We start from the raw sequence: 15,309 nt of genomic DNA on the forward strand, positions 1-15,309 counted from the left end.
GAGCACCGAGTGGCATTGACCATTAAGTACAACCAGAACTGATAAGAATGAGAACAGTGTAAAACCTATATCACAGTGGTAACGTACATAAAACAATAGAAGGGGATGGGCAGAAAATGAGGAGACACTCATGCAAAACAAGGAACCGAGAGGAAAAACAGGAAACGAGGGGACTAAAAAGTAGGAATTAAGAAGCAAAAAAAAAGCGGGAACTGATAAGACAAAAAAGCTGGAACTAAGAAGACAAAAAAGCAGGAACTGATAAGACAAAAACAAACAAACAGGACAGAGACGACAAATACAAAAAACAACAACCAGGAACTGAGAGGACAAAAAGACAGGAACTGAGAAGACATGTCTGTGTGAAGTCATGTCTATGTGACGTAATGTCTGTGTGAAGTCATGTCTGTGTAAAGTCATGTCTATGTGAAGTCATGTCTGTGTGAAGTCATGTCTGTGTGAAGTCATGTCTATGTGACGTAATGTCTGTGTGAAGTCATGTCTATGTGAAGTCATGTCTGTGTGAAGTCATGTCTATGTGAAGTCATGTCTATGTGAAGTCATGTCTGTGTGAAGTCATGTCTATGTGAAGTCATGTCTGTGTGAAGTTATGTCTGTGTGAAGTCATGTCTATGTGACGTAATGTTTGTGTGAAGTCATGTCTGTGTGAAGTCATGTCTGTGTGAATTCATGTCTGTGTGAAGTCATGTCTGTGTGAAGTCATGTCTGTGTGAAGTTATGTCTGTGTGAAGTCATGTCTATGTGAAGTCATGTCTGTGTGAAGTCGTGTCTGTGTGAAGTCATGTCTGTGTGGAGTTGTACCAAGTGTGAAGTCATGTCTGTGTGAAGTTGTACCAAATGTGAAGTCACGTCTATGTGAAGTCATGTCTGTGTGAAGTTGTGTCTATGTGAAGTCATGTCTGTGTGAAGTCATGTCTGTGTGAAGTCATGTCTAAGTGAAGTAATGTCTGTGTGAAGTTATGTCTATGTGAAGTCATGTCTGTGTGAAGTCATGTCTATGTGAAGTCATGTCTGTGTGAAGTTGTACCAAGTGTGAAGTCATGTCTATGTGAAGTCATGTCTGTGTGAAGTCATGTCTGTGTGAAGACATGTCTATGTGAAGTCATGTCTGTGTGAAGTCATGTCTAAGTGAAGTAATGTCTGTGTGAAGTTATGTCTATGTGAAGGCATGTCTATGTGAAGTCATGTCTGTGTGAAGACATGTCTATGTGAAGTCATGTCTATGTGAAGGCATGTCTATGTGAAGTCATGTCTGTGTGAAGTCATGTCTGTGTGAAGTCATGTCTATGTGAAGTCATGTCTGTGTGAAGTCATGACTATGTGAAGTCATGTCTATGTGAAGTCATGTCTATGTGAAGGCATGTCTGTGTGAAGTCATGTCTATGTGAAGTCATGTCTATGTGAAGGCATGTCTATGTGAAGTCATGTCTGTGTGAAGTCATGTCTGTGAAGACATGTCTATGTGAAGGCATGTCTATGTGAAGTCATGTCTGTGTGAAGTCATGTCTGTGTGAAGGCATGTCTATGTGAAGTGATGTCTATGTGAAGTCATGTCTATGTGAAGGCATGTCTATGTGAAGTCATGTCTGTGTGAAGGCATGTCTATGTGAAGTCATGTCTATGTGAAGTCATGTCTATGTGAAGGCATGTCTATGTGAAGTTGTACCAAGTGTGAAGTCATGTCTATGTGAAGTCATGTCTGTGTGAAGTCATGTCTATGTGAAGTCATGTCTGTGTGAAGTTGCACCAAGTGTGAAGTCGTGTCTGTGTGAATTCATGTCTATGTGAAGTAATGTCTGTGTGAAGTCATGTCTGTGTGAAGTTGTACCAAGTGTGAAGTCATGTCTATGTGAATTCATGTCTGTGTGAAGTCATGTCTGTGTGAAGTCATGACTATGTGACGTAATGTTTGTGTGAAGTTATGTATATGCGAAGAAGTTATGTCTATGTGAAGTCATGTCTATGTGAAGTCATGTTTGTGTGAAGTCATGTCTGTGTGAAGTCATGTCTGTGTGAAGTCATGTCTATGTGAAGTCATGTCTGTGTGAAGTCATGACTATGTGACGTAATGTTTGTGTGAAGTCATGTCTGTGTGAATTCATGTTTGTGTGAAGTTGTACCAAGTGTGAAGTCATGTCTGTGTGAAGTCATGTCTGTGTGAAGTTGTACCAAGTGTGAAGTCATGTCTGTGTAAAGTCATGTCTGTGTGAAGTTGTACCAAGTGTGGAGTCATGTCTGTGTGAAGTAGTTTCTGTGTTAAGTCGTATCTGTGTGAAGTTGTGAAGTCGTATCTGTATGAAGTTGTAAAGTCGTATCTGTATGAAGTTGTAAAGTCGTATCTGTGTGAAGTTGTAAAGTCGTATCTGTGTGAAGTTGTAAAGTCGTATCTGTATGAAGTTGTAAAGTCGTATCTGCGTGAAGTTGTACCAAGTGTGGAGTCATGTCTGTGTGAAATAGTTTCTGTGTTAAGTCGTATCTGTGTGAAGTTGTAAAGTCGTATCTGTGTGAAGTTGTAAAGTCGCATCTGTGTGAAGTTGTAAAGTCGTATCTGTGTGAAGTTGTACCAAGTGTGGAGTCATGTCTGTGTGAAATAGTTTCTGTGTTAAGTCGTATCTGTATGAAGTTGTAAAGTCGTATCTGTGTGAAGTTGTAAAGTCGTATCTGTGTGAAGTTGTAAAGTCGTATCTGTATGAAGTTGTAAAGTCGTATCTGTATGAAGTTGTAAAGTCGTATCTGTGTGAAGTTGTAAAGTCGTATCTGTGTGAAGTTGTAAAGTCGTATCTGTATGAAGTTGTAAAGTCGTATCTGTGTGAAGTTGTAAAGTCGTATCTGTGTGAAGTTGTACCAAGTGTGGAGTCATGTCTGTGTGAAATAGTTTCTGCGTTAAGTCGTATCTGTATGAAGTTGTAAAGTCGTATGTGTGTGAAGTTGTAAAGTCGTATCTGTGTGAAGTTGTAAAGTCGTATCTGTATGAAGTTGTAAAGTCGTATCTGTGTGAAGTTGTAAAGTCGTATCTGTATGAAGTTGTGAAGTCGTATCTGTGTGAAGTTGTAAAGTCGTATCTGTATGAAGTTGTAAAGTCGTATCTGTGTGAAGTTGTACCAAGTGTGGAGTCATGTCTGTGTGAAATAGTTTCTGTGTTAAGTCGTATCTGTGTGAAGTTGTAAAGTCGTATCTGTGTGAAGTTGTAAAGTCGTATCTGTATGAAGTTGTAAAGTCGTATCTGTATGAAGTTGTAAAGTCGTATCTGTATGAAGTTTTAAAGTCGTATCTGTATGAAGTTGTAAAGTCGTATCTGTGTGAAGTTGTAAAGTCGTATCTGTGTGAAGTTGTAAAGTCGTATCTGTGTGAAGTTGTAAAGTCGTATCTGTATGAAGTCTTGTAAGTGTGAAGTCATGTCTTTGTGAAGTCGTTCCAAGTGTATCATAACTATCTTGTTGCCTAGTTTTACCATTGTCATCAACCTAGTTGTCATTTTGAGAATGTGCCTAAACCATAATTCGGACTAAATTTACATGCCGGGTGTTGTTGATGAAGCAGAGAACACAGGTTTTATTCTCCTTTAACATTTTAAAATTGTCTCTATGCAGTGCATTTATATTTTTGTTCATATTATACATTTTCTTTCATTTCAAAAAAAAATATTGCAGAAAGCATACAATAGGATCAGATAGCAGGCTGAACCTATATAAATAGTTTACCTTTGTTTTACCCATTTTGAGCTAGAATTACGGTTTTGTTTTAATTTCTGATGCATGATTGTCCTATTATACATGTATACCGACATCACGTCTCGTTATGTAATCTATTACATGTACATCTGTTTATGTTGAATACATCATTGTAACAGAACGTATCTTTTATCAATAGAATACCTTCTGTTTTTCCAAATCACAATGTTAAAAAACAAAGGAGTTGGTATTTCAATATGACAAAAATAGTAACACGTCTAACTAGTTGTTTCTGCCTTGAGATAGCCTATTTAATTTAAGCTAATATTCCCAAGAACATTTTTTCTTTTTATAAAGGTATGGTCTGGTTAAAGAGAGATCTAACTTGTGTTGATATAACTGTATTTCGTGAGTATTCCTGGAATCGATTTACACAATATTAAGTCACAGCACATGATGACGTGGCTTCCATTTTAAAGGTCGGAATTCCGGAGAGTGGCAAAACATTGCCCGCGTTAAACATCTGAATATCACTTCGGCTTACAACAGTGTCTCAAGGTAAGTGTTAACGTTGTTATATTACTTAAATGAAATATATAGTATATAATATGTATATATACGAACATACATACATACTTTTGTTGTACTACGTTCGGTTACATAGTTGTATTTGTACAATGTTGCGATACATTCATTTTGACTAGAGAAGGCAGTCAACAAGTTTTTTTTTTTTTTTTTTTTTAATTGAATGAAACATACACTGGTTAGTAACGGCTTTTTATATATGTACTATTAAGTTAAACAATATTATCTTCTGTTTTCAAATGATGCATCATTATTTCATATATAACAATATATTTTTTAAATATGTTAATTCAAGTGTACTATACTTGCATTGCACAGGTGTATTTCTCAAGCATATTCTAGATATGCAACTTTCCATTATAAGTACTTTTTCAGAAATAGGGACATCTAATGCTTATTGGGTTTTATTTATAGCTTTACTTTCGTATTATACAAATGTGTACAATAAGTGACATTATAAGTGTGATAACGTTGTACTTTTGTCAGAAATATGAACACCTAGTGCTTATTTGGTTTTATTTTTAGCTTTACTTTCGTATTATGCAAATGTGTATAGTAGTGATATAAACAATCAAAGGAAAACAAAAATTGTTAATTCATAAAAACAGTTAATATATTATAGCAAAATAGTATAATCACTTATAACGCATACATATAATATATCAAACTCACATCATATTGATTAAATGTAAGGTGGACATATGTTACCAATTATATTATAACTACAAAATGAATGTATATTAAAATTGCTTTTAATCATCATGTGTGATATTTATCAAAATGCTCTATAGTAGGGATATTGCTCTGGAAGATGTCTAAAAGTTACAGTTTCGTTGCTGTATTACCGGTTCGTTTTGTTATACACATAGCAATATACATATATACATAGCCGACACGGTTGAGTTCTCGGAAGTCATAATTAGTTTAAATATATAATGGCAGCGAGCCAAAACGAACGTTAGCGATCGACAGGTCACATAAAAGATTGAATACAGGCTATGTGTTTTGTATGTATATACACATGTGTACGCACATACATTTGTGCAATACACAGTGGAGACAGTACTAAAGCTTAAGCATGTGATTTTATTGCAATACAAGATCAGTACAAATAGTAATTTGTGTACATGTGGCCTCAATTACCTGGAATTCCCTCGGTGCACGTGTTAAGAATGAACATTTAACACACCTGTAGGACAACAAGGCAACTTAAAGGATAAGTATGGAACAGCACAGAGTTAATATCAACGAGCCCAGGTATGACCAAAACACTTATGGAGGACGAGCAAAGCATTTCTTCATCACGACCAACCCCTCTCAACCTTCTGGCCACCAATCAACAGCTGGAGCACGCCAAGTCCATCGTAGTTCGATACAGGTAACATATACAGGTGGTTGGGATCTGGAATATTTAGGGTACGTTACAATAAACTAGTATACTTCTAAGGTGATATGCCCAAACTGTCGTATGTGTTCCATAACCCCCAAGCGCCTGTAGTAACTGATTGTACGAATTGACACAAATAAATGAATGATGACACGTGCGCTACAACACAAATATGGCCAGGCAATTCATTGTATTTCTTATGTCACTAAGCATATAGTGGTTCTGATAAAGAATAAACGAACATGAAACTTAACTCAAACCTTTTACATATATCATATCAGGAATAAACTGTATATATATAAAATATTTCCTTGATATCATGTCTTGTAGATCAAGTTGCAGTCATTAAGGAAATCTTACCCATTGTTTTATAAACCTACCTACTACTGAGGTTCTGAGCCACAATTCCACAGCCTCTGGCATAATTACCCGATTTCTCACATAGAACAATGGACTCTTTTCCCCACCTCCCACCAGGGTGAGGGTTGGGACAAAATCGATTATTGCAATATCTTACATGTGTAGAGATGGAAGAATTATATATCTGTTCCAATTCCTATATCTATTCCAATTGTGCCTCGATATTATATACCCTTTTCCACATACAGTTCGATAAGCATTTGCTATCTTCATGTTGTATGTACTCCGTTATTCGGGCGTGGCATATGTTTTATCTTCGTATTTCCTTTATGCTTCCTGAATACATCTACTTCTCTTTTTTTTTTGTAGAAATGGTGAACACATTCCTGATCTTACGGAGAGTGATCTATGGCGAGCCAAGCACTTATACGATTCAGCATTCCACCCTGTGACGAACGAGAAGATGGTCTTGTTTGGCCGGATGTCTTCACAAGTTCCTATGAACATGACTATAACGGGATGTATGCTGGCATTCCACAAGTATGGCTACGTCTTTAAAAATGAATTACTGATATATGTAGCATAACACGAATGCATACAAGTTATCACTGCGTCTTACATATGAAATGATGTTTATTTAAAACTTCATAATCAAACTGCCTAGACCTTCTAGGATTCGTCAGTGATATTTGGGGCAGATTAATTATACATGTATATATATCTTGAACTAGTTTCATCCTTCTAGGACTCGTTACTTATCCTTGGGGCCAAATCAATTACATTTTTATATAGAAAACTTGATCATAAAACGATTTGGTCCTTCAAGGAATTCCCAGTGATGATTGGGGTGAAATGTGTGTATAATCAAAAATAGTGAAAAGAAAGGTTAAACTATTGAAATGAAGGTATTCTAACCACAAAATTTAAAAAAGAAAATGGTAATTTTGGAAATTGGAAAGAGGACAGAGAAGAATCGTACCAAGGGCAAACATATGAAGAACCCTATTAAAACAATTCATAAAAAATGAGCGAATGTGGTATACTACCAGTTTTATGTTCATCATATTTAACATTGGTTTTGAAAGCAATGTTTACGTGCCAACTGGGTTTCCATGAGGAAATATAAGTAATTTATAATAGGACATCACTGTGAAATTCAACTGTGGTATACCATTCAACTACAGTAACTACAGAGTTTTTCTTTTCCATTTGCTTCTTTTCCTGTGCATTGAAACAATCTTCTGGATATATAACATTTTGTTTCAGAACAACCCCAGCGATTATATTCTGGCAATGGATGAACCAGTCCTACAATTCCATAGTAAACTACACCAATAAGGCCGGAAGTAATGTTTCCGACAGGTAATGGCGCCATAACAAACCATTTTATCCAGAGTGAGCCCGTTTTTTCTGGCTCACTTTTTTCTGCCATCTCTGACAATTGTATTCTTCCCTGGTCTGAATATCCTTTATTTCTTCGTGACGTTCATTGTTTTTTTCCAGTCTTATTGTTTGGCGTTTGCTTCATCCTCCTCTTGTCTTCTATTGCTATACAACTTTTCACTTGAAGCCTCCCTTTTCCACTTCCTTTGTTTTCATATCATTAGTCCTCTACCGGTGAAACCGGGGGTATTATATTTTCCTCTCCGTTCGTCTTATGCATACGTAGGTATGTGTGCAACACCAAATTTTGTCAGCGCTGTAGCAGCTACATTCCTTTGATTTTCCGAAAATGAACTACATGATAATAATATATCTAGCTTGAGTTTCAGGTTGTTTTTTTGTTTTGTTAAGGTTAGGTCATTCCTACTATTGATAGCGATACCCAGTATGATAATAAAATCGACGATAATGTCTCAATTATGAGTTAACATCATACATTACTATTTCAATTTGACAGTTATTCCATTGCATGTGAGATGTCATTCCACTAAAAAAGTATACTGTCAAGTAAATTTGTATTCCAATACATTTTACAAGACCGTATATATGAAACTGTATAGAAAAATGAGGAAATTCCCCTAATGTATTGAACTATTTGCTTTATGATCGACGTCATGATCACATTTGGAAATACTCTCCATTGTACAGAGAGTGTATATAGGATAATGTCAAGGGGTGTTCACTTGACACCAGTCTGGTCCATATTTTGATAATGTAATGTAATTGACCTAGATTTGAATGGTGGGTGTCGTCGCAAGAGGACGCTTACTCTATCGGCACACCTGGTCCTATTATCATTGTACTTGCTAATGGCCTACATTCAAATCGGTATTTTTTGCTCGTATATAGCTCTGGTTTGATAGATTTTGAGTTATAATTAAGGTATATATCGGCATTCTCTAATGGATTGTTTTAATTGAACAGTCAGCTGGCCCTGTCCTACGTACTTGGTACCAGTGGTGCTGTAGGTACCGCCCTGTGGATCAAAAGTCTAGTAAAGGTAAGTTTCCTGGAGTGGATTCATTATACGTCATATAAGGCTCAGTGACAATTGTATAATGTTAGCCTAGTCAGGCCAATGTTTCTTGTATGATGCTCAGCGTTTAATACATAATGATGAAAGTACATTGTATATAGATTTTAAGCTTTCATTTCCATACCAAATAAATAAATAAATAGAAAATGATACAATCTCGTTTATATCGGCGTGACTATCAGTGCACCACAACGAAGGCGCTGTTTGTTGCTCATTGCTCTAAATATCGATAATTCAAATTCTATCGAGATAGAATCTGGAAGGACGTATCTTTCGGGAAAATTATGAAATAAATTGTAATTTTCTTCTCTTATCCTTTTCATGTGTCTATTTTTACGATCTTAATTAATCCCCGGAGAAAACATAAACAGATTCACTGAAATAACTGTTTTTACAGTATCTAATATCCTTATAATGTTTCAGAACCGAGGTCCCATGGTAGCCAGATTTGTTCCATTTGCCGCTGTAGCGGCTGCCAACATTATAAACATCCCGTACATGAGAAGCAAGTAAGAATTGCAGATCAAAGGATAAGGTTAGGGGACGGGCTCAAACGAGAAAAAAATGCCAACGCTTCTTTATTTATAATTACTAGGAAAATGCAACAGCGAAGGAGGCAGATATTAATATTTAATTATTATAAATGTGCCCATTTTTATTATTATTAATTAACTTCTTGCATATTGGTAAAAATATGAAAAAACGGCCCAATCAATATTAGTGGAAAACTTGGCCAATATGGGCAAAACTGAGCCAATATCCATATTGGCCCAGTTTTCTCGTATTGGCTCAGTTGTTCGATATTGGCTCAGTTTTGATTGAACTGACTCATTATAAGGATTCTTGTTAGAATGTTTTTATTGAATTAATTGTTGTCATTAAATTTGTTGAACTGATTATTACATTATTGTTGTCATTAAAAGTTATTTGGCAAAAATATGCGTTTTTTCATATTTTTACCAATATGCAAGTAGTTAATTAATAAAAGAGTCATTAATCAGCCAATTCCATATTGGCCCTGTTATTAGGCCTCGGTCTGTCAAATTGGCCTGCGGCCTCGGGCCAATATGACAGACCTTGGCCTAATAACAGGGCCAATATGGAATTGGCTGATTAATAACCCTATGTTATTACATATTGAGAAAAGATGTTTTACCAGTAATCGTATACAAGGCAGCTATGAAAGCTTGGGGAATATTTACGTGACAAGTCATTGAACAATATTGTTGGGAAACAGTATTTGTTATTTTTTTAAGAATAGTTTTCTATAAATTAAAAAAAAAGATAAAAGGAAATAATAATCAAGTAAAACTAAGTTAAGTTTGATAATTGATACAGTGAGCAAAATCTCTCCATTTGATATCGTTACAGGGAGCTGATAGAAGGGATAGCCTTGATGGACGAAAATAGAAGAGACCTAGATATGGCCTCTAAGCGGGCTGCCATGAAGGCCATAGGCATGGTGGTGGTATCTAGGATACTCATAGCAACGCCAGTCATGGGTGAGTGATCGTCTTGGTTGAACAATCCGGATAGTGACGATAGCTAGTGTAACGTTTTCATCAACTGTTATTTTAGATAAAATGTTCTACAAGCTGTGTTCCCTAACTTATGACGACATTAAAAAAGCATTTGAATGTTAGAAAGACTGACAAATGCAATACTGGTTAATGAAATATGTTATAGTAACTTATTGACCATCTATTTTCATATATATATTTTTCAAAATGTCCAATTCACTCTTTTTTATTGGAAGATTATTAGAAAATAACTCTCAAAGGAAAAGCTTTTTTGTTGTTGTTATCTTCACGGTTTAAAAAAACCCCATGAAAATCGGTGATGTTGTACCCATGATACACACGACCGTCAGTTTAACTGCAAAGATATATGCTTTTACATATGCTGTATAGTTAATGTAAAAACGTTTAATTCGAAGTACGTAGACTTATCAGCGAATAGAACTGTTACACGCATCTATTAGTGTATACTACTATACATAAACTTGGTATATGAAGATTGTGAAAGGCGAGAGCCTGACTAGGTTACGTAATATGATTTTAATCAATAATTAATCCGTGGAAACTTTTTTACCAACATCATGATCCAATTTTGAAATATTCCTTTTCCTTCTGCGATACGAAGTCGGACGTGTTTGATGCTTGTTGATAAATAGTGGTCACCACCATTTTGAGAATGTGACGTAACCCGGATATGATCTAGATTTACATGGTGGGCGTCGCTTGCTCTCACGGAACACCTGGTCTCATTCTGCTTGTACTTTTTCAGTGGTCTAAAAGGAAATCTGTATTTATTGCTGGAAGTTTCCCTCGTTTTGTCGATATTGAGTAAGAATTATGGTTTCATTATTATGTCAGTATTCACTGTTGTTTCTGTTCTCGTTTTATCGATATTTAGTTAATGGTTTCGTTCTGTTTTTCCTTAATTGCTTTGTTTTATTGATTTAATGTTTGAATTATGGTTCTGTTATTTTGTCTGTATTCTCTGTTGTTTTTTCCCTCCGTTTTTTTTTTTTTTATCAATTTTGAGTTTTCTCTTGTATTTAAGTGATAATAAATAATGAACATTAATTTACTTATCGACAACAATACATGCTATATATTATATATGTCTGTTAGTACTTATAGTGATGACTTAATGTTTCATTGGCTGTTTTAGTTATACCGCCCCTCATCATGAACCAACTTGACAAAAAGTCATTCATGAAGGTAGGTGTTCTCGAGTATATGAAATATCTAGTTAGATATCAACTTTAGAATTATTGGGATTGATTAACTATAATTGAAATGGCATGTATCTTAGACTGATAATGTCATCATGGACAGAAATAGCTTCTTGTAATAGAACATATCAAGGATCATCGCATCACTTCAAGGTTTGAGATAAAAGTAGACTCCCGAGGTTTGCCGTAACCTGTATGGCGGTTCAGTATATGAATAAATGTTTGCCGTTCGTTAGAAATCCAATATTAAAAATTCATTAATTGAATTGTGGCGCCATTTAACTCCAAATCTAGATTTTGGCACTTTCGGCTATTTTTAGTTTTCGCCTCCTAAGTATCAACACTATAGGCCCTTCAAGTCACTGACGTGTCCTAGAAGGGACGAAATAGCTGTGTGATGTCCTTGACAACACTGACGAGTCCTAGAAGGACGAAATAGCTGTGTGATGTCCTTGACATCACTGACGAGTCTTAGAAGGACGAAATAGCTGTATGGTGTCCTTGACATCACTGACGAGTCCTAGAAGGACGAAATAGCTGTGTGATGTCCTTGACATCACTGACGAGTCTTAGAAGGACGAAATAGCTGTGTGATGTCCTTGACATCACTGACGAGTCCTAGAAGGACGAAATAGCTGTGTGTTGTCCTTGACAACACTGACGTGTCCTAGAAGTACGAAATAGCTGTGTGATGTCCTTGACAACACTGACGAGTCCTAGAAGGACGAAATAGCTGTGTGATGTCCTTGACATCACTGAGGAGTCCTAGAAGGACGAAATAACTGTGTGATGTCCTTCACATCAATGACGTGTCCTAGAAGGTGGAAATAGCTGTGTGATGTCCTTAACATCAATGACGTGTCCTAGAAGGACGAAATAGCTGTGTGATGTCATTAACATCAATGACGTGTCCCAGAAGGACGAAATAGCTGTATGATGTCTTTGACATCACTGACGAGTCCTAGAAGGACGAAATTGCTGTGTGATGTCCTTGACAACACTGACGAGTCCTAGAAGGACGAAATAGCTGTGTGATGTCCTTGACATCACTGAGGAGTCCTAGAAGGACGAAATAACTGTGTGATGTCCTTCACATCAATGACGTGTCCTAGAAGGTGGAAATAGCTGTGTGATGTCCTTAACATCAATGACGTGTCCTAGAAGGACGAAATAGCTGTGTGATGTCATTAACATCAATGACGTGTCCCAGAAGGACGAAATAGCTGTATGATGTCTTTGACATCACTGACGTGTCCTAGAAGGACGAAATAGCTGTATGATGTCCTTGACATCACTGACGTGTCCTAGAAGTACGAAATAGCTGTATGACATCCCTTCCATCATTGACGAGTCCTAGAAAGACGAAATATAATGCAATTTCATTCTCTACTCCATCTTACTCTCCATTATATTAAAAGGTGCTAATAGTATCCGTGTCTTTATACAATATCCTCTCAATAGCCAGATAACACCTTTTAAAATGGCTACTATATTGTTAAAACGTCACCGTTGTAGATGTAGTATGTTTGGTGTATTGTACATTGTGTTATTTATTTGTAGAGAGCACCATGGTTGAATGCTCCTATCCAAGTGCTGTTGGTTGGCTTTATGTAAGTAAAGAATATATCACTTGAATAGATACATTTAAAACAGATATTTGATGCAGTTTTACTTTCATTGTTTGGCATATACTGTCTCGGTAAATGATTACATGTTAAAATATGCTCTACGTGAACTTTTGTGTGTTTGATATCGCCTTTACTGTTTTAGCAGTGAATTGGATGTTTAACTTATGCCATAACGCGGCGTCAGTCATCCGTCTGTCCATCAACTTTTGACAAAAATCCCTACTAGTCATGAGGGGTCCTGCCAAACAGGTAGAATGTAGCAAATTCTATACAAGTCTCCTAATGTAGGAATGAAAAGATCTGGTCCAAATTTGGTCTGAAATATCCTTGGATGAAGAGGATTCAATTTTGTATAAACGGTGGGTCTGACTCCCGTGTGCTTACGAAGCGGATCCAATAGGGGAAATGTAGCAAATTCTTTAAAATCCTTCTTCCGTATGAATGAATGGATTTGGTCGAAAATTTGTCAAAATTTAGTCTGGAGCATCCTGGTGTGAAGGGGAACCAAATTAGTATAGGTCTGTACCCTAGGGGCCTGAGGCGTGATGCATTTTGATCAAAGTTTATGTGGAAGATTATTGAATAAAGAAGGTGCAATGTTATATCTTCCCTTGAAGTGGCGGTGCCAAAAACGGGAAAGTAGGGATTTCTCTGAAATCTTCCCTCTGCTGTATGGCTCAAATTTGATCAGCAGAATTTTTGAACAACTGAATATGGTTCATCTGCCCAGTAAGAGGAATGGGGTAAAACAAAAGTAAACGTACACCATGCATCTTATTTATGCGAGGTCGTACAGCCATCACTCATATACATTACCAAACCATTTTCACAAAGACCGTTTATGACATCAGCAACGGGTTTATCTGATATTTATTATGCTTACAGTACATTAAATAATATTGTGCTATTTTTTTCCCCAGTTTGGCATTCGCTACCCCGCTTTGTTGTGCAGTGTTTCCCCAGAAAAGGTAAAAATTGGCAAAAACAAATTTGGGCATAAATGTACAAAATTGTTCATTTTAATTGAGAACGTTTGTCATGTTCTTTCCGTTAGCTCTGACCGGTTTTAAATTTGGAAATATTGAAGTTTTTTTTCTAATTATAGTTCATTGTTAAGATATCCGTGATATTAATTAAACTAATTTTACAACCGGTAATATTTGCAGTTCAATGGACGTAAGTCGTTTAGAAGAAGACGTTCGAAAGAAGTTGGAAGCACTTCCAGAACCGCCCGAGAAAGTCTACTTCAACAAAGGCCTATAAGAAACTTTGAAGTAATATATTGTAGATTGTCACCTACAAAAAGTCCAACAGAAAATATTTTTTGAAAAACAAAATGAAAAACTGAGATGGTCCTATAAAGATGCGTTTGTACTTCACAATGGCATTTGCCCTTGGAGGTAAACCTGCATTTTATGAAATCTGGCCATGGTGGTTTCATCATAGTTCCTTAACAAGATTTTTTTGTTTGAAAACATCATTGGATTTAAGGAAATTATCTTGGTCATTGACCTTTCCTTAAACTCTATAATGCTCCTGAAACTCAGGCCGGAAAGCATATAACACGATAAAAGGTGCTGGATACATGGAAAAGATCTCCGGAAATTTCAGGGAAGTGTATTTGCATATATATTTGTTAGTTAAAGGGACCTACCTTGTCCAAAGATGTGTTAGACTTCGCTGCCAAGACTAATAATATACAAGCCCAAGTTCATTCTGGACCCTGACACAGAAATGGTGGCAGGCTAGAGGAAACTCTTGCTAAAATATACGTGATGTATTTCAGCTTATTGCTGAGTCGAAATAGGGTACATTGACAGGGTAAGTCTGAAACTGAAACATCTCAAACAACGACAGGATTGATTGAATTTCCAACAAAAATGTTTATAAATGTATCAATTTATTGAATTCTCTATTTATTTCTAGCGAACAATTTGGAAATGTAATATGTTACTCCGTATATTGGCGGGTTTTAGAAACGATGACAAAATAAGATATATATCTATGTATCAGGCCAACATACCGCTCGCTCTGTTCAGTGACATATAGAAATGTATGCGTATTGTGCCGCTCACCTTTGCTATTTAGAAATACATTATATTTTCTTAAGTTCATCTTTAGAAATATTCATAATTAATTCATAATAAAATATCATAGGCCACTTAAAAAGATAAGTGTGCCATTTTCCGCCATATTCTGTATTTTGTGTTGTTATACGCAAACAGAGCTTCGCAGCATTAAGACAATTGTAGACTGGTTACATGTACTTCAATGTTTATTCAGTTTACATTGCAAGGCAGAGCAAAAATAGCAGTGTTTGGTTAGGCATGACCTGTGAGATGATTGACATGTTGAACGACTCTGTCTCATGAAATAAAATGTCTGTATAGTTATACTGGCGTTATTGTCATTTAATGTTGCTTTAAAGCCACAACTTT

General features: G+C 36.2%; 1 protein-coding gene across 1 annotated transcript; it reads left to right on the plus strand.

Moving 5' to 3' along the window:
• The first annotated feature begins 5,300 nt into the window (after positions 1-5,300).
• Positions 5,301-15,264, plus strand: LOC117339349 (sideroflexin-1-like). The gene is given in 11 exon segments (XM_033900889.1): positions 5,301-5,589; positions 5,591-5,655; positions 6,394-6,564; positions 7,291-7,386; positions 8,392-8,467; positions 8,927-9,012; positions 9,875-10,005; positions 11,180-11,229; positions 12,804-12,853; positions 13,792-13,839; positions 14,038-15,264. Coding segments are annotated over 11 exon segments (960 nt in total). The 5' UTR covers positions 5,301-5,499; the 3' UTR covers positions 14,135-15,264.
• Positions 15,265-15,309: the final 45 nt, after the last annotated feature.

The sequence above is a fragment of the Pecten maximus genome, chromosome 12 (genome assembly GCF_902652985.1).
Source record: "Pecten maximus chromosome 12, xPecMax1.1, whole genome shotgun sequence".
Classification (NCBI taxonomy): Eukaryota; Metazoa; Mollusca; class Bivalvia; order Pectinida; family Pectinidae; genus Pecten; species Pecten maximus.